Source organism: Medicago truncatula, chromosome 4, assembly GCF_003473485.1.
Source record: "Medicago truncatula cultivar Jemalong A17 chromosome 4, MtrunA17r5.0-ANR, whole genome shotgun sequence".
NCBI classification, from domain to species: domain Eukaryota; kingdom Viridiplantae; phylum Streptophyta; class Magnoliopsida; order Fabales; family Fabaceae; genus Medicago; species Medicago truncatula.
The window spans coordinates 23,487,146-23,511,371 of record NC_053045.1 but is presented as its reverse complement, the minus strand read 5'-3'; the positions used below and the strand labels follow the sequence as shown (position 1 = coordinate 23,511,371).

At 37.7% G+C, this 24,226-nt stretch overlaps 1 protein-coding gene across 1 annotated transcript; it reads right to left on the bottom strand.

Moving 5' to 3' along the window:
• Nucleotides 1-1,218: 1,218 nt before the first annotated feature.
• LOC25480580 (uncharacterized) lies at nucleotides 1,219-2,449 on the bottom strand. The gene is made up of 2 exons (XM_013586958.3): nucleotides 2,139-2,449; nucleotides 1,219-2,031 (listed from the first exon to the last, which is right to left on the bottom strand). Exons 1-2 carry the CDS (start codon nucleotides 2,292-2,294, stop codon nucleotides 1,618-1,620), a joined length of 570 nt encoding a protein of 189 aa, XP_013442412.1. The 5' UTR covers nucleotides 2,295-2,449; the 3' UTR covers nucleotides 1,219-1,617.
• Nucleotides 2,450-24,226: the final 21,777 nt, after the last annotated feature.

The following is a 24,226-nucleotide window of genomic DNA, read 5'->3' as shown; positions in this document are numbered from 1 at the left end:
AAACAATTTTCTGTGTAATTCTATTTGATTAGAAGTCTCTTGCTTTAGTGCTTGAGCAAAGGAAGTCTCTTGCGTGCATGCTTGAGCATTTGTGAAGTCTCATACTAGGTGTAGTATTGAGCAGTTGTAATTTGTGTAATTATTTCTTAGTGGAAATCTCCTTGGAAGTGCAAGGGGGACTGGACTACTTCCGGTTTGTGGAAGGAACTAGTATAATTGCTTGTGTCTCTCTTTCTTTTCTCTACTCTGTTTTTTACTCCGCTGCGTATCCGATTCTGAACAATACATCAGAAGCAATTTAATTGCATCTGAAGTATTATCACATCAGAAGCACTCTCAAACAGCTTCTGAAGTGATATCAGAAGAAGAATTTTTTAAGAGAAAAAGAAAACACAATTCAACCCCCCCTTCTTGTGTTTTTCTCACCTTCAATCACTTCAACTCTTTTAAATTATGTTATTTCTAATAGGTTTAAATATGCCTTTAGTCCTTGCACTTTCATCAGATTTTGGCATTGGTCCCTACACTTTTTTTTGTTTGGAATTGGTCCCTGCACTTTGTAAAAATATTGGTATTGGTCCCTCTATTAACTTTCTGTTAAAAAAAAAACACAAAACTATTGGTATTGGTCCCTGCACTTTGTAAAAATATTGATATTGGTTCCACGTGGCGTGAAATGACTGGGCCACGTGGCACTCCGTTGGTTTTGTGTTTTTTTTTTTTAACAGAAAGTTAACAGAGGGACCAATACCAATATTTTTACAAAGTGCAAGGACCAATGCCAAACAAAAAAAAGTGCAAGGACCAATGTCAAAATCTGATGAAAGTGCAGGGACCAGTGACATATTTAAACCTTTCTAATAAATCCCGCTAATTATTATTAGTACGATTTTGTGCACTTGTTAATTTTGTCATCATTGCGCGTGAAAGGGTGTGTCAAAGAGTCCAATATCGAATAAGTATCCAAGCACCAAGCTCAATCGTAATGGAAGTGAAGGGGTGTGTTAAAGAGTCCTTTATCGAATAAAACATGGCCTGAACATGTGTTTATGTTTATAAGTAAGGACAATCCTCACCTCACAAACCGATTTTATAGAGTTGTGTTAAGGTCCAACCACAGTTTTTAAGATTTATAATCGTCCCTTGTGGAAACCATAATATTTTTAAAGCATTGCTAAAGATTTTTTTAGCTTAAAGATCATTTTTTAGACAGATGTATTAATACCGGTGAAATGCAAATTTTTTGCAAAGTAAATTTTCTATACAACAACCGAACCTCTGTTGTCAACTTTTTCTACAAGCACTTGTTACATAATAAATCTATTGTCAGAAAGCAATATACAAATTCCATCATGCAAATTCTCTCTGTTTGCTGCTGTAGCATTTACACACGGTTTTATGTGTGTACCGGATTTGAGATAAAACATTTCGAATTCATCTTCATGCGCTAAAACAATCTCATACGCTGATTTAAGATTTGCCACTTAGATCTGTTACAATGTCTTGTAACTGCAGGATGTCCAATTCGAAGGAAAGGCAAAGCTTTGTTTCTTCACTGTCATCTGTGGCTAATAAAGCTTTGTTCGGGAAGTCCAAAATAATGCTCATTATGGTACTTCACTTTCTATACCGACCCTTTACATCCATGTACTTTGGACCATATAGCAACATCTTTTGGCAGCTATAGTTTGAGTTGCAAAGAGAGAAAAGGAAGATCCATATTGATGTCAAAAAAATTCCAAATAGTTTCCCAAAACACACCGTAAATACTAAGCTTATGAGAACCAACCACATTGCATAAAACTCAAACTTCTTTTGCTTCTCTAATATTGCGCTTCCTCGGCTAGTTTCTTTCTCATGTTTTCCTTTGGTGGACATTTTCTTTGGTTGTGATAACTTTGGACTATCTGAAGATAAAGTTGTCAAAGACGATTGAGTGGCTTTGGTTACTTTCTTATACGTCGAATAATTATGCTTTGACACACCAAAAAAATCAAAGCCGTAACAAGTTTTATGACGAGCTCTTCTATTCTGCAAGAATAAGATGTTAAAAGTTAATGATCAAAAACTTTGTGCTATAAAAAGGAAATGGATTTGATTCATATATACACTGTGTAAAAAAATATTAAGACACTTACCAATATAGTTTCCAACACCATAGCTTTGATCACTTTTAAAACTGTATGTTTGTTCTTTGAGTGGTGATGAGCAACGACTTTAGATTCAAGTAGGTCATCTAGATCAACAACAGGGCGAAAACATTGAGAGAATTTACTCTTTGAAAAGCTCCTCATGATGTGTAACTCAAGAAAAAGAAATTCTTCAAGAGTTTGGAGTTACAGATGAGGATATTTTTGTGTATAACTTCAAGCTAGCAAGGGAAACACCACATATAGAAAATAGGTTAACTCTTTTTTATATGAAAATTTTGTTTTGGTTGTAAGATGCAAGAAATGTTTGGTTTGTGGGTTATTATATATTGTTGTTATGGCTCTCTATTTATGTGAAGTGACTGCTCAATGGTTTTTCTTTACTACTTTGTTTTTTCTTCTTTTTCTTTAGTGAAAGAGTTCAAAGTTGGGGGAAATAAAGTGAGAAGGCCACTTAGGTGCTCCTTGTTAGACACAGGTTGAAGGATTATGTGACTTTTATATATTTTTTCATTTTAGAAAGAGGGATTAGAAAAAAGAATGGACTTTTCCCTAGATTTTTATTTTGAATATCATAAAGGTGATGGAGAGAACGAGCCACGAAGGACTTTATGTATTTTAAGATATGTGGCAATGAATTATCAAGGTGAGTAAGAATTACAAGACGAGCGCATTATATTTGAAGTGTTGGAAAAATTAGGTCTTAAACATGTTCAATAATTATTAATCAATAGCGGCATTAAACAAAACATTGAACATGAATATGATCGGATCTACGACATGTTTGATTTATCAAAAATATTATTAATTAGGTATTAGGAAGTCCTCTCAACAACAACGATAAGGAAAGAAGATGTGATGGTCTAAAACGCACAACATAGGGTTAGCGACGACTAATTTGGTTCTTCCTCAACCGGTACATTTATGCCTCAAGTTATCTTTCCATGTACGATGTATTGGGAACCATAGCCTCTTTTATATTGAATGGCCGTTAGGTTTCCCATTATTCTGTTAATGGGTCATCCGAACATCCACTCATATTGAGTCCATATCAACTAATTAAATATTTAATTAATTATCGAATTAGAAATCTAATAGTCATATTACTTAATTTGATCACTAATCAATTAAGGCTCACAATTGATAAATAACTAATATAATTATTATAGCGATATTTGCCTACAAAATGATTTCGGAATATAATTAAATAATTAAATATTCCAACATGAATGTCTATCATAAAGATTCATCACTTCCTGAGATAAAGAAAAGGGAGTGACCCCACTTTCCATTGCAAAACGATTTCCGCCAAGTTCAAGAATGAGTATTCCACATTGATGCCAAAAGATTCATCACTTCTATTATTTTCTTGTTTTAATTTAAACTATTTAATTATTTTTGTACCTTTTTAAAAAAATTCCAATGTCATTGGCAATGAAAACCTACCAAAAATAAAACTTAAACACATTCTGGTGCCATTCGAATTATACAATCCGAAATTACTTAGACGGGTTTGAATTGTATAATCCGAAATCTTTCATAGTTGGATGGTGGTGTTTCACCAAAGTTTTGGACGGTTTGTGTTGTGTTTTATGCATTTTCAATATAGGACTATGAAAAATGTTTCCTTTGATTGTAGTTATGGTTTATGACTTGTTTAAGGTTATAAATAGGCTTGCATCTTAAACAAATTCATTCATTCATTCTTCATTTCCTATCTTTTCTTGATTTTTGTATAAAAAAAAATAGATATAGGAATGTTTATGCTTTGCAATTTATGCGGAGATTCTACTACAGTCAGCAGATACATTTGACAACAAATTAAATATAGAATACACGGTTCATGTTTTTTCTGATTCCAAAATCTTAATTCCCCTAACAATCTAGTTCGAATTTTAAAATTCGAATCAGGAGTATTTTGAAAAAATTTATTGAACGCATTGAAAGATAATAGGGTGGAAAAAATTATAATCAAAATGTTATTCTCCTCGACCCTAGTTTCATGGCTCAAAATGAATGTTCGAAACTTCCTGGTAGGTCCCAAAGATTGGTTTGGTAAAGAAACACTTGTTTTTACTAAACGAAAAAGTAAAAACATGGACAATCAAAATTAAAGCAGTCACTTAATTAATTTTTATCTTATGAAAAGGATACAGACAAAAAATCTTGTATGCCTAGTGGAATATCCCTTTGCTTTTTGAAGTAACCACTTCATGAAGTTACTACTTCTAGTGGAGGCTCCAATACCTTAACTTGCCATAATATTAATGTTAAAAATGACTGGTTTTTTTTTTTTTTTAGAAAAAAAGTTGTTGTTCTTTTTTTATATACACATTCCTTCCACTAAAGGTAATCTCATTTCAGACATGATAGACACTGAATATGAATTTTTCCAATCGATAATTTAACATTATTTATTCATTATGTTATTCGAGTTTAGTAATACTAAACATTCACCATGTTGGGAAAAAAAATTGTGTACTAGAACTTGTTTGTTACAACTTATTTTGTAAAAACAAGGGTAAATACTTTTTTTCGTTCATGTAATATTAGAGAATTTCAATTTTAATCCCTGTAAAAAAAAATATTTAGATTATGTTGTTGTAATTTCAGATTCTTTCATTTTTGGTCCCTCCTTTCATCACGTCAGCAGAATCTGCATAAATTATGTCTCTGTAATTTCAGATTCCTCCCACTTTTGGTCACTGTAATTTCATATTCCTCCACTTTTGGTCCCTCATTTTACTTGCCATGTGTGCAGATTCTGCTGACATGGTGAAATGAGCGACCAACAGTGGAAGAATTTGAAATTACAGGGACATAATCTAAATCTTTTTTTTTACAGGGACTAAAACCGGAATTCGCTAATATTACAGGGACGAAAAGAGATATTTACCCTAAAAACAAATATAATAATTTTTGAAGTTTTCATCCATTTATTACACGTTTTAAATAACGGTATGTAAAAACTACTTCAAATGATTTTCTATAACTAAAAAAATAGGATCCATTTGTCCCTCTCTTCTTTTGTTTGGTTTCTTCTCTCCCCATTGGTTCTTCTGTTTGGTTGTTTCTCTTTGTTGGTGTGACTCTTCTCTATGATGGTTCATCTCTTTGATTGTTAATTCCTCTTTAGTTGTTCGTCTCTATGTTGGTTTCTCTATGTGGCTTATCCTCTCTATGATGGTTACTTACTTTGGTTAGTCCTCTTAACCAGATACAATAATTAAGGAGATTATTTTCAGTATTCTTTCTGGTTAAGATACTGGCGGCATCCTCTTTTTGGGGATAGATTAATGTTGTACCTTATAATAAAGATTAATTTAACATATTTGTCTTATAAATATCATGGTTTTCATGTCTTTATTAGTGGTTTTTGCTTCTCTCTTATGTTTTGCTTTTAGAAAGTCCCAATAATTTTTTAGAAAAAGGTTGCTTTCAATAAGCTTAAGCGGAAATGAAGACACTTGTCTTGTTTCCCAATTCTGTGAACAAAAAGACTAACTGCGTTTGTAGAGGAAAATAAAAATACGCAACTACAAAAGTTGTCGTGCATCTTGTACTTCAACTTAAAGTTCCATTGAGCAATTATAGAAGCAACAAGCCATCCAAATTTATTTTATTTTCTTATATCTTTTGTGAAACTGAAACATGCGTCCATTCCAAACAACCTTTAATTGAGTTACATTTAGGATTTATTTTGTTAGGGTTTGTAGAGAGAATTGAGAAGGGACAAGTGAATTGTGAAAGAGAGGGAAAGTGTTAAATTTTGTATGTATGCAGCAACTCTATACTTCTGTACTTTATTCCTTGACTTCAATCATATTTATACAACATTATGATGGACTTTCTATATCATACATAGGTTGAATACTATCTAACAAACTCATATGATTTGTTACTTGCATAGCACGTCACTAATGCACTATGCGCATGGGCACATGGGTAGCAGCTCCATTGTGAATTTTGCAGTTTTCGTCCCTTTTTCGAGTGTTCTTCTATCTTGACCTATCTTGGAACATGAAATGAGTTTTCTTCACTCTGTATTGTCTTCAAATGTCTTATAAGAACCATTGATCTTCATTATTAATAACCTCTGAAATTCTAGCACACTTGTTTTAATACGTTATGTATGATTTTTTAGCGTTTGCAAAGTTACAACTAATGTTTCAACCTAACGTGATAAACATAAATAAAAACAAGAAAATAAATGATAGGAAAGTAAAGAACACAATGAGTTTGTTGACCCATTTCGGTGACAAGCACACCTACTTTAGGGGCTATCAAGCCAGGAAGGAAGTCCAATAGTGTAGTCCTTATTCAATAGCTCTCAGCAAACTCCCCGTTTACACTATATGACCTAGGACCTAGCCGTATAGACTTCAACCTAGGAACTCCTAGATCTGAGATCCCATCATCCTAATGGTCAGTCACAATCCATGTGACCTATCGGACCTAAACCAAAACAAAGTAGAAGTTACCTTCCAACACAAACTAACACCTTGTTTCACAACTTCGGTGTAGTACAAAGAGTAATCAATACTCACACACAGTCCTAACAAGTATCCCAGACGATACAAGAAAGAACACACAGTAGATTCTAAACTTGCATCACAAACGATACAAGAGCAGAATACATGAAGACTCAAACCTTGAAAATCTAAACTTTTAGAATGACGGCTTGAATAATCAATTAGGTCTTGAAGTCTTCCTTATATACTGAAGCAGTTTGGGCTAAATAATTTGTTGGGCTTCAGCACAAAGCATATCGGTTCAGCTTAATCTGCAAAACAAGAATCAGAAACAAATCTAGAAAGTCCTAAAATGTCGGAACATTTATAGGATCGTTCCAAACAATAATAAATATTTCCAAAAATATAAAATACACTTTATAAATATTCCACAGCTGATTCTTAGAAGATATGCGCGTTGGTTGATCAATAAGTTAAGGAAATATTGTTTCCTTAAACAATAAAGGGCGCGCATACAAATAGGCGAGAACTCAGGCACACTGAACCGTGCCAGAATGTTGGAACATCGTATCCAACATCTTACAAAGACGCCTAAACACATGTTGAAACATTGGTTTCAACTTACAGAACAGGGATATTTGTTTTAGCAATAATGCAGCCAATACAAATACCCAACAACCTCGATCTTTCATGTGATTTCATGTTTTTCCGATTTACATGATTTTTCATAAAAAAGACTCGAAACATCTTTTGAGTTGCATGATTAATGATAAAAGTGAATTAAAATGAATCGAATGAAAACAATACAAAATGCTCCTCAAAATATTGACAACTCCTCTAAATGACCTCTTATTTTCCTTAAGATGAAAAGAAAATAACTCAAACATAGCAAAAAATATCATATGATGTTCCATCATGGTAACCCTAAACATAAATCGTTGCTTGTCCTCAAGCACAAAATAGAAAGAAATTATAATTTACATGAATTTAAGAATTGGAACATACCTTTCGGGAGATGGTGCTCAGATTGTTACTCTTCCTACTTCCAGACATGACTAGCTTACCACTTTTATGCAAGCGGGGCATGCTTAGAGAAGAGCACTAAATTCATCATCAAAAATAACAAAAAGTCACAATTAACACAAAATCACTTAAACCCACAATTGAAAATAAGACATTATAGCTTCATTTATGAAAAGGAAACCATCTCCGTTACCTCTAGCTTCACAAATCCTGTCTTTGACTTCACTTTAGCTCCTAGCTCTTCAAAACCCAAACTCTCTCTAGCTCTTTCTTCTTTCCTTTTGATCTACTCTCTCTCTACCTCTTATGTTATTGTGAAATGAAATAATGAGTGACTTAACCTCATTTCTCACAAGAGTTATGTTTATATACCATCTCCTAATTGGGTTAAGTTTCTAATTGTTTTAATGAGCTTAATATTCTTAGCAACTAATTCACAAAAGTTACTACTCACTTAAACCGTTAAAATACCGAATAATTACCATCTCTAAATAATTATCCCAACTCACTAGTAACTTAGCAAAAATAATTATTCCCACTAAACACCAAAATAATCTTCTCAATAAAATAACTAATTTACCCTTTCTCAATAAATGACAAAAATACCCTTGACAAATTTTGGTCAATCTCACTTTTGGGAAGTTTTTACAAGTTGTTGTAAAAAATTCTTACTAGCCGTTTAGGATCAATCATTGATTCTATAGTGGCTAAGAGTGAAGAAGTATTGTTTGATTTAAAAGTTGATTTTAAAAAGGCTTACGAATCTGTATATTAGAGTTACTTGGAGTAGATGTTGAAGATATTTGGTTTCGATGAAAATTGATGTGCTTGGTTGAAGGTGTGTGTTGGGGTACTTTGTTGGTATTCGTCAATGGGAGTCCAACAAAACAAGTTAATATTAAAAGAGGCCTAAAACAGGGTGGCCCGCTAGCTCCTTTTCTTTCAAGGTTTGGGGATCGGAGGTGGTGGTTTCACAAATTCAATATGCGGACGATACTTTATTTATAGGTGAATCTTGTGTTGAGAATCTTTGAACAATGAAGGCGATTCTTAGATGGTTTGAGTTGATGAACTTCTCCAAAAGTAATCTTTTGGTATCAATGTGACTTTTTCTCTTCCATCCCTAATTACGAGAAACCAATAAAAAAAATTCCCGTTAAGTTGTCTTTGAACATAAGTAGTTTTTTTCTTTTTAAGAAGGCAAACTAACCCATCAAAATTAGAATCAAGAATAATCAAAATTGAATAAGCCTGCATATAAAGGGTGGTTTAATAATTGTTATTGTTATACCCTGTTTTTGGACCTAAAAATACTGGGCCCAATTTCATTTCAAACTTTGTCAATTATCAAATTTCAACTGCACAGTTCAAATTGTCTCTGCCTCGCAGTATTTTCAATCACAATTTTACCTATGCTTTTCTTGCATAAAACCTTTCGAAACGTCTTTACTTGTCTTGTAAGTCATTCAAAAGTGTCTCTGAATCATTACATTGCTTTTTCTACAGTTTATTTCAAAATTTGCAAAAAGTCGTACAGAAGGGTATTTTGGTCATTTCCTGCAGTGGGACCCATTTTCATCCTTGTGACTGTCTCTGAGTCTTTTCAGATTGATTTTTAACATTTCATCAGTAAACCTTGTTAAATTCATTTCAAACTTGCATCTGAGTCAGTGTCAAGTCAATTTGAATCTGTTTAGGTCATTTTTAGCCCTAGGGGCATTTTGGTCATTTCACACAAAATTTCGGCATAGAGAGGTTACTTTGAAGTACCTCATTTAAGCCATTGATTCGTTTTAGTCCGTTTTGTCAATTTTATTTTTTGTTTCGCTTTACGTTTGGTCAAATTACGTTTTTTATTCAATTTTATTTTTAATTGCATTTTGGTCCCTCAATTGAGGTCCCAAAATTGCATTTTTTGTCCAAACAGTTTTTAATTTCATTTCAGTCCTTACTTTCATTTTCCAGTCCTTTTTTATTATTTTTTTTGCAGAAAAGATCCCAGGGGCATTTTTGTCCAGAATTTTCGCACACTTCAGTCTCAGTCCAGATGGCATTTTCTCATTGGCCCACAAATACACATGGCAGGCTATAAATAGATGTGTCAGATCCAAATAAAAAAATCAGAATCAGTCACATCACAAAAACAGAAATTTCTTTCTCTCTCCAAAATCAGTTAGATCCAAAACAGAAAATCACCAAAAAATTCTCCAAGAACACCAAGAACAAATCTTCACAAAATCAACAAATCCGAACCGGATTCACTCAAAACCAACTCAAATCATCACAAAATCAACAAATCCGAACCGGAATCATTCAAAACCACCGCGAATCATCACACCAACACCAAATCCGTACCGGATTTTCGAGCAAAAGCGGCACCACCGGAGCAAATCCGCGCGCGCGCGGCGGAGAGAAGAGGAGGCTCGGATTTTTTTCTCCGTTTCACGACGACGGTAACACTTTTTTCCCTCGTTTTCGCGCATATACACATGTGAAAAGTTTGTTACGGATATGTATTTGTAGATCTAGGCTTGTACGTTCGGATTTTAAAAATTCTAAGGCCGGATTCGGACTCTAGAGCGAAAAGAATATCTAGATCCGTAAGCTTTTTTTTACAAAAAGAGTGAAAAATTCCGAAAGTTCAAACGTAGATTTACGACGAATCTCTCACCCCTTTTTAAAACTAGCATCGGATTTGAGTAGAGGAGGAGGAGACGAAGCTTTTGGTATAAAAATTTTAAAAAGAAAAAAAGAAAAAAAATTCCGACGCGGTGGCGCCGCCGCCGGAAACCGGCCGGCCACCGCGCCGGAAAAGCTCCGGCCGCCACCTCCACATCAGCTCCGACCGGCTGTTTTTAGAGAGAAGTGAGAGCTTCTCTCTCTAAGTTTAACTTAGAGAGAGAAGAGGAAAGAAATTGTGAGATTTTTGTGAGAGAAATCCTTTTTATACTCCCTCCGATCCCACGCGCGCGCGTGCGTGCTCTTGTTGTGTTCCCTCGCTCTGTGAACCATCAGATCTGGATTGTTCCAAGATCTGATGGCTGCTGTGTGTTTGATTTTGAATCCTGTGCATGACTTTTTGTGTGAAATATGGTATATCTTCTGTTTGAACCGTTAGATCTTTGATCTAACGGTCACTGTGCTTCCTGCATTTTACACTATCTTTTGTGCCTTTTTCTGGACCCTTTGATCTTTGATCAAGTGGCTGTGATGTGATCTTGAGGGCTAGATCTGGACCTCTGGATTCATCCAACGGTCCAGATTAAATCCTGCTGAGTTTTTTTTTAACTGCTTTTTAATTGCGTTTTAAATACCTTTTTTTACACTTTCTTGGTGTTTTATGCTTCTAAAAAATTTTCTAAAAATATTTCCCTATCATTTTAATTTTTCCTCTAAGTATTAGAATTTATTTGCTTATTTTTGCATTTATTTCCTTTACTTCGTTCTTTAATTTTTGCTCATTAAAATTCCATATATGTTCTTGATGCATTTTTACATATTGTGATTGATAAATTCTCATGTTTTTACCCCTTTTTATTGCATATTCATTTGGTGCATTTTTCATCATTTCCATTATATTTTTCCTTGTTTCACTAACATTTTGTTCCTTATGTGATTTCACTCATAGCATTTCACTATCTCCTCCACTTTCTTTAGCTTAGCATTTATTTTTGCAAATTTTAATTCATTCGGTGATGTAATTTGTTATCATTGGTTTGTAGCTTGGCAAAGAGGCCATAGAATGTATTTAGGCAATTTTTGTAATATGGACTATGGACACTATGGCGCACCGGCACGCACACACTCACCCTAGATGTATGCCTAGGATTGCATGTGTAGATGTATGGCTAGGATTGCATGGTTAGATGAATGCTTAGGTTTAAACACTTAGAGAAAATCCAATTTTTTCCAAAAAATATGCAAACAAGTTCGCTTCAAATATTTTTCATAAAAATGGAGTCAAAACTCCAACAATTTTTCACCTTTTATTTTCTTAATAAAATTCTCAAATAAATCTAATCATTTAGACTTTTTTGCAAAATCACTAAACAAACCCCCACTTTTTCATACTCTAATGCTCATGAAGCCTCTCAATCCTTTTCTTCAAAATCATTTTCAAAATTTAAAATCAAACAATTAAAACAAAAAAAACAATAAGTCTTTTTTAGCAAGAACTACGCCGGTTTTGATCCCGTAAAACGGTACGTAGGCAAGGGACTTTAACCCCTCCAAGCCGAAATAAAATCAAATTCTACTTCTTCTCACCCCCATTCTTCACTCAAATAAAACTTCTTTTCTTTCAATAAGTAGGCAATAAAAATAAAGCGTAGAAATCAACTTAGGAGAGCGGCTCTTATGGAGTACCATAATCGCTCCGGGTGCCTAACACCTTCCTGTAGCGAAAACGACCCCCGAACTTAGAATCTAAGGGTTTTTCTCAATTTTGCCCTTCCCAAGAAAAAAATAGAGAATATCAACGGTCAAAAGGTTCAAGTCCAATTAATGGCTTGGCACCCAAAAACCATGATAACAGAAATGGCGACTTCACTGGGGACTTTTTTAGCGGGTCATGCCTAGTTTTCCTTAGTTTATATTTACGCTTTGTTTTATTGCTTACATATGTGAATACTTGTTTACTTTCATTTGACGTGTGGGGTGAGAATATCAAAAGTCCTATACCCGGGCTGAGTGAACTTATGTTTAGGTAGAGATATAATCGACAATTCGATCCGGGGGTTGCCTCGTGTATTGGATTATGCGATCAATCTCACATAGCTGAGGCATTTTGAAGGTGATATTGTCGGCGTGTGTTGTCATGCTTAGGCACTTCACTTTCAATTGTTCGACGAAGCTATGAACCGTAGTTACCAAACCCATCCTAGCCATTTTAGGACGTTGTGCGGTGGCTAAATTGAGTGTTGTCTCAAACTTTAGTCGTCACGCGATACTACACTCAAACTAGACCTTCTCACAAATAATCATGGAACGGGTGTCGTCCTGTACTACCATGATATATGTGAGAGAGGTTGCAGTTTGGGAACTGTGTTAGAACCTTGGTTACTACTATCCAAAGCCTTAGTTCACCGGACGCCGTGTCCATCCGTGGCCCTATTACTTTGAATCTCAACCCACCTTGTTCTTTGTAACTAAACAAAACAACCATGCATACATGCATTCATGCATAAGTTTTTTTTAACGCATACATCGAAGATTTTTTTAGACAGATCGAAACATTGTAAGACACCGCAGGTGTGAACTTGTATTCATAAGTTTACCATTGTAAAACCTTATTTTGCTTGTTTAACAGTGTTTACAATGTTTCGAATTTGTTTAAAAAGTCCTTCGATGACATTAAAAAGAGTCGTTTTTGCATTTGCATCTGCATATCATGCATCATATGCATCATACATCGGTCACAAAGGCTTCCAATTGCTCACTACTTCCTGGTTCCTCTGCCACAGTTTGAAAAGTGGCTCGTGCTCAGAAGGTCTACGAACCTGATAGAATCGATTGAACCAGAGAGTACAGAAGAAGGAAAAAGGCTATGGAAGAAGAGAACGCTCAGCTCCGTACCGAGTTAGCCACTCTAAGGGAGGAATTGGCTAAAGCTAATGATGTCATGACTGCTCTGCTAGCCGCTCAAGAACAATCAGCTACGGCTATCCCTATAGCCACAGCTGCACCGGTGACTACAAGCGTGCTCCCAACCACATCTGCAGACGCTCGCTTTGCTATGCCAGCTGGGTTTCCGTATGGGCTTCCACCGTTTTTCACTCCTAGTACTGCAGCTGGCGTTTCTGGTACTGTCAATAATGGCCAGATTCCTGGGAAGAACCATGTCTCTGTCAATACCACCTTGCCTCAGACAACGGCCACTCTGGATCGATTGAGCTATCGGGGAACTCCCTTGGGAATGAGCACCTTTCTGGTTAAAGCCTTCGACGGATCCCGTAAGAACATTCTTGGGGAGATAGATCTGCCAATAACTATCTGTCCCGAAACCTTTCTGATCACGTTCCAGGTCATGGACATCAATGCTGCTCAGCTACCTCCGTCGTACACGTATGCGCAATACTCTCAGCATCCCTTCTTTCCACCATTCTATCATCAGTATCCTTTGCCATCGGGTCAACCTCAGGTACCCGTTAATGCCGTCGTCCAGCGAATGCAACAACAGCCTCCAGCTCAACAACGACAGCAGCAACAGGCTAGACCTACCTTTCCTCTGATACCAATGTTATATGCTGAATTACTCCCGACTCTACTTCTCAAAGGGCACTGCACAACCAGACAGGGCAAGCCTCCACCTGATCCATCGCCTCCCAAGTTCCGTTCGGACCTCAAGTGTGATTTCCATCAAGGTGCTATGGGTCATGATGTCGAAGGATGCTACGCGTTGAGGTACATTGTAAAAAAACTCATAGACCAAGGAAAATTGACCTTTGAGAATAACGTCCCTCATGTCGTCGACAATCCTCTTCCGAATCACGCTGCTGTAAACATGATTGAGGTATATGAGGAAGCTCCCAGATCGGACGTTTGTAACGTTGCAACTCCTCTGGTGCCACTACACATCGAGTTATGCCAAGCCTCTCTGTTTGACCATGATCATGCCAGTTGCCCAGAATGCTTCCATAATCCTTGGGGTTGCTACGTTGTTCAGAATGACATCCAGAAACTGATGAACGACAATTATCTGACTGTCAATGACATCCAAGAAGGACAAGCTGCTGGCTGGGGCAAGTTAATACAACTCCTTGAGAATAAGCATAAAGAGGGTCTCGGATATTCCCCAACTTCAGGAGTCTCCACATGAATCTTCTACAGTGCTGAGTTTATCAATGCAATTACTGAAGAGGCGACTGGATGTAGTCCTAGGCCTATGTTTGTTATACCAGGAGGCATTGCGAGAAATTGGGATGCCATCATCATTCCTTCAATCATGCATGTTTCCGAGTAATGTGTCTTGTTGCTTAAGTGTTTTGTTTTTCAAAAATAACAATCCTCTCGCTCTGCCCGAAGCGACAGTGATATTTTCTGTAAGGGCATGTTTGTTTCGGCATCGCCGTTATTAATAAAAATTGTCGTTTCTTTCACGACTTTTTTTTTTTTTTTTTTTTTTTGGAAATAATGGTAATACCAGAAAAAACCAAAACATCTTTATTTTTCTTATCAATTTCAAAGAACTGCATAAAAAGGAAAAAAAAACCATTTTCTAAAATCATTCAACCATTCTATGCAGTTTGAACCATAATAAACCCGTTGAACACAGTAATCCTACAGTTCCTCCAAATTTTGAATTCCCTGTGTATGAAGCCGAAGATGAAGAGGATGGTGATATACCATATGAGATCACTCGACTGCTTGAGCAAGAATCGGCCTATTGTATGGAATGATGAATGCCAAGAAGCTTTTGATAGAATCAAGAATTACCTGCTGGAACCACCTATCCTTGTCCCTCCCGTGGAAGGAAGACCTTTGATTTTGTATTTGTCAGTGTTTGATGAATCTGTGGGATGCGTGCTTGGTCAACAAGATGAGACTGGAAAGAAAGAACATGCTATCTACTACCTAAGCAAGAAGTTTACCGATTGCGAAACTCGGTATACAATGCTTGAGAAGACTTGTTGTGCTTTGGCCTGGGCCGCTAAACGCCTGCGTCATTATTTGGTGAATCATACAACTTGGTTGATATCCAGAATGGATCCGATAAAGTATATCTTTGAGAAAGCTGCTGTTACTGGGAAGATTGCACGCTGGCAGATGCTTTTGTCTGAATATGATATTGTGTTCAAAACTCAAAAGGCAATCAAAGGTAGCATTCTTGCCGATCACCTTGCTTACCAACCTCTTGATGATTACCAACCAATTGAATTCGATTTCCCCGATGAAGAGATCATGTATTTGAAATCCAAAGACTGCGAAGAACCGTTGATTGATGAAGGTCCAGATCCCAATAGCAAGTGGGGTTTAATCTTTGATGGTGCTGTCAATGCTTATGGTAAAGGAATTGGGGCAGTCATTGTATCCCCGCAGGGGCATCACATTCCTTTTACCGCCCGAATTTTGTTCGAATGTACCAACAATATGGCTGAGTATGAAGCATGTATCTTTGGGATCGAGGAAGCAATTGACATGAGAATCAAACACCTCGACATCTATGGAGATTCTGCGCTCGTCATCAATCAGATAAAGGGTGAATGGGAGACCCACCATGCTAAGTTGATTCCTTATCATGATTATGCGAGACGTTTGCTGACATATTTTACAAAGGTTGAGCTGCACCATATTCCTCGTGATGAGAACCAAATGGCTGATGCTCTTGCTACTCTATCCTCCATGTTTCGAGTAAACCATTGGAATGATGTGCCAATAATCAAAGTGCAACGCCTTGAAAGACCTTCGCATGTGTTTGCTATTGGGGATGTGATCGATCAGGCTGGCGAAAATGTGGTTGACTATAAACCCTGGTACTACGACATCAAACAGTTCTTGCTGAGCCGTGAGTATCCGCCGGGTGCTTCCAAACAAGACAAGAAGACCTTGAGAAGATTGGCCAGTAGATTCCTGTTAGATGGAGATATTCTGTACAAGAGAAACTATGACATGGTATTGTTAAGATGTGTTGATGAACATGAAGCGGAGCAGTTAATGCATGATGTACATGACGGTACCTTCGGGACCCATGCTACAGGGCATACTATGTCGAGGAAGTTGTTACGGGCAGGTTACTACTGGATGGCCATGGAGCATGATTGCTACCAGCACGCCAGAAAATGCCACAAATGTCAAATCTATGCTGATAAGATTCATGTGCCTCCGCACGCTCTCAATGTTATTTCATCCCCATGGCCGTTCTCAATGTGGGGCATCGACATGATTGGAAGAATTGAACCGAAGGCTTCAAATGGTCATCGTTTCATCTTAGTGGCAATTGACTACTTTACCAAGTGGGTTGAAGCAGCATCTTATACCAATGTGACCAAGCAAGTGGTAGCTAAGTTTATCAAGAACAACATCATATGTCGATATGGTGTTCCCAGCAAGATTATTACCGACAATGGTACCAACCTGAACAACAATGTGGTGCAAGCTCTTTGTGAAGAATTCAAAATTGAGCATCATAACTCTTCTCCCTATAGACCTCAGATGAATGGTGCAGTTGAGGCCGCCAACAAGAATATCAAGAGAATTGTCCAGAAGATGGTAACCACTTACAAGGACTAGCATGAGATGTTACCCTATGCTCTGCATGGCTACCGTACTACTGTGCGCAGTTCAACCGGGGCAACCTCTTTCTCTCTTGTATATGGTATGGAAGCAGTTCTTCCTTTGGAAGTGGAGATCCCGTCTCTCCGTGTGATCATGGAAGCAAAGTTATCTGAGGCTGAATGGTGCCAAAGCCGGTATGATCAGTTGAATTTGATTGAGGAAAAACGTATGGATGCCATGGCTCGTGGACAGTCATATCAAGCAAGAATGAAGACTGCTTTTGACAAGAAAGTCCATCCTCGAGAATTCAAAGTAGGGGAACTTGTGTTGAAAAGAAGGATAAGCCAGCAACCCGACCCAAGGGGCAAGTGGACGCCTAATTATGAAGGTCCTTATGTTGTCAAGAAGGCCTTCTCCGGTGGTGCTTTAATCCTTACACACATGGATGGTGTAGAACTTCCAAATCCAGTGAATGCCGATATAGTCAAGAAATACTTTGCCTAGAAATATGAAAAGAACAGCGTGGTAGGTCGAAAACCCGAAAGGGCGGCCTAGGCAAAAATGCGCTTCCCGGTGGATCGAAAACCCGAAAGGGCGGTCCAGGCAAAAATAAGGGACAAAAAAATATATGAAAAGCTCGCTGAGATTGTACACAACTCAGGCAAGAATGAGCGTCTCGATGAGCCGAAAACCCGGAAGGGCGGTTCATGCAAAAATGAGATTGAAACAAAAGGCAAGTAACTATATCTGGCCAACCACCGTCCCCCTTGGGGCATCTGCAGCTGTTAATGACCATCTTCATCAAAAGCGAATGCTTGCGAATTCAAAGTTTCTAGGAAATGTCATGATCACTGTGTTCAATGTACCACCAACCAATAAAATTACCATTTTCCAAGCTTTGTAAATCCGTGGAGTCACGCCTTCGGCTGACCACCCCTCTTATACATCAAATTGAGCCTGTGCTTTTGTTTAAAACTCTATTTTCTTCTACTTTCAAAGCTATATACAAAACATTTTCCTTCTATTTTGATAATGACAATGCTTGAAACAAACATTTTTTTTGAAAATTGAAAACTTTTTGTCTATTTTGAAAAGCAAATCTGAGCAACAAGGTACATTCAAATGAAACATGCATGAGCGAGAGTATGTTGATGTCTATTTCAATATATGTTACAAGCAGGTTCTCCTCCAGGATAGTCTGTGGTCAATGGCAAGAATGAAAAAACAGAATGAAAATGCATGAAATTGAATAGGCTCGCTAAGTTGAAAACCCGAAAGGGCGGCTTAGGCAAAAATGAGCACCCCGCTGGATTGACAACCCGAAAGGGCAGTTCAGGCAAAAATGGGGCATTGAAAAGAATTTATTTCCCCGGTGGGTCGAAAACCCGAAAGGGCGATCCAGGCAAAAATGGGATGCAAAAAATGAATGATGAAAGTTGAGAAAATAACATGCAAAAAGCATTGACCACAGATGCGACATCCACGGTACATCCGGCATTATTTCCAGTAGAGTCTCCCAAGATTCTATCCCCAGCAAGTTGCATAGCTACCAGCCCTCAGCCTAGGTCCCGAAACGTCTCCCAACGACGTCATCTCCAAAGAGGATTTCCAAGAATGTGTAATATAGCACGAGCCACTACGTGCCCAATGCTCTGATGTCTTGTCTTCCCCGTGAAGTCGTGCCTACAAAATGCCAACAGTCATGCATTACAAGCATTCATACATGCATAATCATGCATATTACGTGCCCATGCATTTAATGAAACTGTTATATCATCCGTGAATATTGCATTTCCAATGTCAACATCAGTCTCAATTCGATACTCATGTCAGGTTCTCTGTCAAAACCTCGTGAGCCAATAATATCGGTCAATTTCTGCCTTTCAATTCAAATCGACGTCAAGTCAATCTCAATCTATATTTTGTCAAAAAAAAAAACAATCCCCAGTGAATATGTTTCTGTTTGGTCAAGTGGCTAGTTCAAGTCCAAGAACAGCTTGTACCTATCAATTTGCTTATGTTATCGGTCGAGTGCCCAGCTCAATCCAAGAGCAGCTTGTACCTGTCAATATGTTTCTGTTTGGTCAAGTGGCTAGCTCAATCCAAGAGCAGCTTGTACCTGTCTATCTGTTTCTGTCCGGTGGAGTAACCAGTTCGCATCCAAGAACAAGCTCACACCTGTTTATTTGCCTTTGCTTTCGGTCGAGTGACCAGTTCGAATCCAAGAACAACTCGTACCTATCTACTTTTCCATGACCCCGGTCGAGTTACCAGTTCGAATCCAAGAACAGCTCGTACCTGTCTATGTGTCTATGATTTTGGGTCAAGTGGCTAGTTCAAGTCCAAGAACAGCTTGTACCCGTCTATCTGTTTCTGTTCGCTCAAGTGGCTAGCTCGATCCAAGAGCAGCCTGCGCCTGTCTATTTTGTATTTGTCTCCGGTGGAGTAACCAGTTCGCATCCAAGAACAAGCTCGCACCTGTCTATTTGCCTTGCTTTCAGTCGAGTAACCAGTTCGAATCCTTAAGAACAACTCGTACCTGCCAATTTTACATGTTTTCAGTCGAGTCACCAGTTCGAATCCATAAGAACAACTCGTACTTGTCAATTTTCTCTTTTTCCAGTCGAGTCACCAGTTCGAATCCGTAAGAACAACTCGTACTTGCCAATTTTCTCTTTTTCCCAGTCGGGTCACCAGTTCGAATCCATAAGAACAACTCGCACTTTCCAATATCCCCAAGTGAGTTACCAGTTCGAATCCATAAGAACAACTCATGTTTGTCCAGTAACCTCTATCCCCTGTGAAGTGACCAGTTCGAATCCATAAGAACAACTCGCAGTTGTCTGTTTGTTTCATCCCCGGTCAAGTGGCTAGTTTGAATCCAAGAACAGCTTGTACCTGTCCAACTTGTTTCTAGTTTCCCGTTACTCTGCTATTCACTATCTTTGTCAATGTCTACCAATCCCGCAATGGATACGACATATTTTGTTAATTCCAATCCCCATGAGGTCTTGCATTCATAATCCAAATGATGCATGACATGCATATTATTTGAAAATGGGTAGGCGTATTTTTACGTCCAAACACAGTGCAAATGCTAATATTTAAGTATCTTCGTCCTGTCAAGCCAAAGACTCCGTCTCTTGACTCTCCAGACAAAGAAACTTAAATAGGGGCAGCTGTTATACCCTGTTTTTGGACCTAAAAATACTGGGCCCAATTTCATTTCAAACTTTGTCAATTATCAAATTTCAACTGCACAGTTCAAATTGTCTCTGCCTCGCAGTATTTTCAATCACAATTTTACCTATGTTTTTCTTGCATAAAACCTTTCGAAACATCTTTACTTGTCTTGTAAGTCATTCAAAAGTGTCTCTGAATCATTACATTGCTTTTTCTACAGTTTATTTCAAAATTTGCAAAAAGTCGTACAGAAGGGTATTTTGGTCATTTCCTGCAGTGGGACCCATTTTCATCCTTGTGACTGTCTCTGAGTCTTTTCAGATTGATTTTTAACATTTCATCAGTAAACCTTGTTAAATTCATTTCAAACTTGCATCTGAGTCAGTGTCAAGTCAATTTGAATCTGTTTAGGTCATTTTTAGCCCTAGGGGCATTTTGGTCATTTCACACAAAATTTCGGCATAGAGAGGTTACTTTGAAGTACCTCATTTAAGCCATTGATTCGTTTTAGTCCGTTTTGTCAATTTTATTTTTTGTTTCGCTTTACGTTTGGTCAAATTACGTTTTTTATTCAATTTTATTTTTAATTGCATTTTGGTCCCTCAATTGAGGTCCCAAAATTGCATTTTTTGTCCAAACAGTTTTTAATTTCATTTCAGTCCTTACTTTCATTTTCCAGTCCTTTTTTATTATTTTTTTTGCAGAAAAGGTCCCAGGGGCATTTTTGTCCAGAATTTTCGCACACTTCAGTCTCAGTCCAGATGGCATTTTCTCATTGGCCCACAAATACACATGGCAGGCTATAAATAGATGTGTCAGATCCAAATAAAAAAATCAGAATCAGTCACATCACAAAAACAGAAATTTCTTTCTCTCTCCAAAATCAGTTAGATCCAAAACAGAAAATCACCAAAAAATTCTCCAAGAACACCAAGAACAAATCTTCACAAAATCAACAAATCCGAACCGGATTCACTCAAAACCAACTCAAATCATCACAAAATCAACAAATCCGAACCGGAATCATTCAAAACCACCGCGAATCATCACACCAACACCAAATCCGTACCGGATTTTCGAGCAAAAGCGGCACCACCGGAGCAAATCCGCGCGCGCGCGGCGGAGAGAAGAGGAGGCTCGGATTTTTTTCTCCGTTTCACGACGACGGTAACACTTTTTTCCCTCGTTTTCGCGCATATACACATGTGAAAAGTTTGTTACGGATATGTATTTGTAGATCTAGGCTTGTACGTTCGGATTTTAAAAATTCTAAGGCCGGATTCGGACTCTAGAGCGAAAAGAATATCTAGATCCGTAAGCTTTTTTTTACAAAAAGAGTGAAAAATTCCGAAAGTTCAAACGTAGATCTACGACGAATCTCTCACCCCTTTTTAAAACTAGCATCGGATTTGAGTAGAGGAGGAGGAGACGAAGCTTTTGGTATAAAAATTTTAAAAAGAAAAAAAGAAAAAAAATTCCGACGCGGTGGCGCCGCCGCCGGAAACCGGCCGGCCACCGTGCCGGAAAAGCTCCGGCCGCCACCTCCACATCAGCTCCGACCGGCTGTTTTTAGAGAGAAGTGAGAGCTTCTCTCTCTAAGTTTAACTTAGAGAGAGAAGAGGAAAGAAATTGTGAGATTTTTGTGAGAGAAATCCTTTTTATACTCCCTCCGATCCCACGCGCGCGCGTGCGTGCTCTTGTTGTGTTCCCTCGCTCTGTGAACCATCAGATCTGGATTGTTCCAAGATCTGATGGCTGCTGTGTGTTTGATTTTGAATCCTGTGCATGACTTTTTGTGTGAAATATGGTATATCTTCTGTTTGAACCGTTAGATCTTTGATCTAACGGTCACTGTGCTTCCTGCATTTTACACTATCTTTTGTGCCTTTTTCTGGACCCTTTGATCTTTGATCAAGTGGCTGTGATGTGATCTTGAGGGCTAGATCTGGACCTCTGGATTCATCCAACGGTCCAGATTAAATCCTGCTGAGTTTTTTTTTAACTGCTTTTTAATTGCGTTTTAAATACCTTTTTTTACACTTTCTTGGTGTTTTATGCTTCTAAAAAATTTTCTAAAAATATTTCCCTATCATTTTAATTTTTCCTCTAAGTATTAGAATTTATTTGCTTATTTTTGCATTTATTTCCTTTACTTCGTTCTTTAATTTTTGCTCATTAAAATTCCATATATGTTCTTGATGCATTTTTACATATTGTGATTGATAAATTCTCATGTTTTTACCCCTTTTTATTGCATATTCATTTGGTGCATTTTTCATCATTTCCATTATATTTTTCCTTGTTTCACTAACATTTTGTTCCTTATGTGATTTCACTCATAGCATTTCACTATCTCCTCCACTTTCTTTAGCTTAGCATTTATTTTTGCAAATTTTAATTCATTCGGTGATGTAATTTGTTATCATTGGTTTGTAGCTTGGCAAAGAGGCCATAGAATGTATTTAGGCAATTTTTGTAATATGGACTATGGACACTATGGCGCACCGGCACGCACACACTCACCCTAGATGTATGCCTAGGATTGCATGTGTAGATGTATGGCTAGGATTGCATGGTTAGATGAATGCTTAGGTTTAAACACTTAGAGAAAATCCAATTTTTTCCAAAAAATATGCAAACAAGTTCGCTTCAAATATTTTTCATAAAAATGGAGTCAAAACTCCAACAATTTTTCACCTTTTATTTTCTTAATAAAATTCTCAAATAAATCTAATCATTTAGACTTTTTTGCAAAATCACTAAACAAACCCCCACTTTTTCATACTCTAATGCTCATGAAGCCTCTCAATCCTTTTCTTCAAAATCATTTTCAAAATTTAAAATCAAACAATTAAAACAAAAAAAACAATAAGTCTTTTTTAGCAAGAACTACGCCGGTTTTGATCCCGTAAAACGGTACGTAGGCAAGGGACTTTAACCCCTCCAAGCCGAAATAAAATCAAATTCTACTTCTTCTCACCCCCATTCTTCACTCAAATAAAACTTCTTTTCTTTCAATAAGTAGGCAATAAAAATAAAGCGTAGAAATCAACTTAGGAGAGCGGCTCTTATGGAGTACCATAATCGCTCCGGGTGCCTAACACCTTCCCGTAGCGAAAACGACCCCCGAACTTAGAATCTAAGGGTTTTTCTCAATTTTGCCCTTCCCAAGAAAAAAATAGAGAATATCAACGGTCAAAAGGTTCAAGTCCAATTAATGGCTTGGCACCCAAAAACCATGATAACAGTTATACATAGAGGTTTTTATTTCACAAGATCAAGTTTTGAACTTAAAAAGGATAGTTATGTTTGCTACCAATTTTTCTCACGAACTTATAACATTTCTTTTACATATTTATAGCAATTTTTCATAAGCTAGCCGCTGCCTAAACTTTCTTCACTCTTAGCCACATTCATCCCCTTGTTCCAAACCCTTCCTTTACAAGATTTAGACGCGTTGGTGGGTGGTGCGATGATCGGCGTTTCGCCATCCGCACCACTACGACACCAGTTCTTCCGGTAGATGCGTCGGTGGTTCGTGGTGGGGGTTTGATCTCGTTTTGTGAGTCACTAATTTGGATTCGACGATGGGATTTGTTCGTTTCCCGTGGAGAATCGGAGAATCGCAGTGGCTGTTTACGACTGATGGCTATTGTTCACCTCCGGTGGCTCGTGGTGGATGAGATATGGGTGTGTCTGACTCGTTCTGAGTTTCTAGATCCATGTGTTAACCTTCGAGAGTTAGGATTTCAATGGCTGCTATCGCTGATCAGAGACCGTCGTGAAGTTGTTCCAGTGTTTGTGGTGTTTTCTCAGACCTGGTTTGCTTTGTGTGTGGTTTGAATGGCTCAAAAGGGCTATAAATGCATGTGTGATTTGTTGCAGGGGCTTCGTTCGTGAATCTTTGCGTGTTGACGGTTGGTTTATACACCATACGTTAAAAGATAATTTGATCATCTTGTTAATTGGGGATATCTTAAATCCATGTCAATCCTCCAGGATTGAATTCGGACTGATTGGTTGTTGGTATGAAGGTCCAGGTTCCGGTCTGTGTTGACTCATTTTGGAGTCGCAACGCTGCGTTCAAATGGATGGTTTTGACCCGAAAGGGCATTGAAGGCTTGTTGTTTTTCTACAGGGAGCAGATGGATCTTGGATCGCCTCTGTGTTGGCAGACGACTCATA

Coding starts and splice junctions, on each gene's coding strand:
- LOC25480580 (XM_013586958.3), bottom strand. CDS start 2,294: ATGAGGAGCTTTTCAAAGAGTAAATTCTCTCAATGTTTTCGCCCTGTT. Junction 2,032..2,138: donor TGGTGTTGGAAACTATATTG/GTAAGTGTCTTA, acceptor TTATTCTTGCAG/AATAGAAGAGCTCGTCATAA.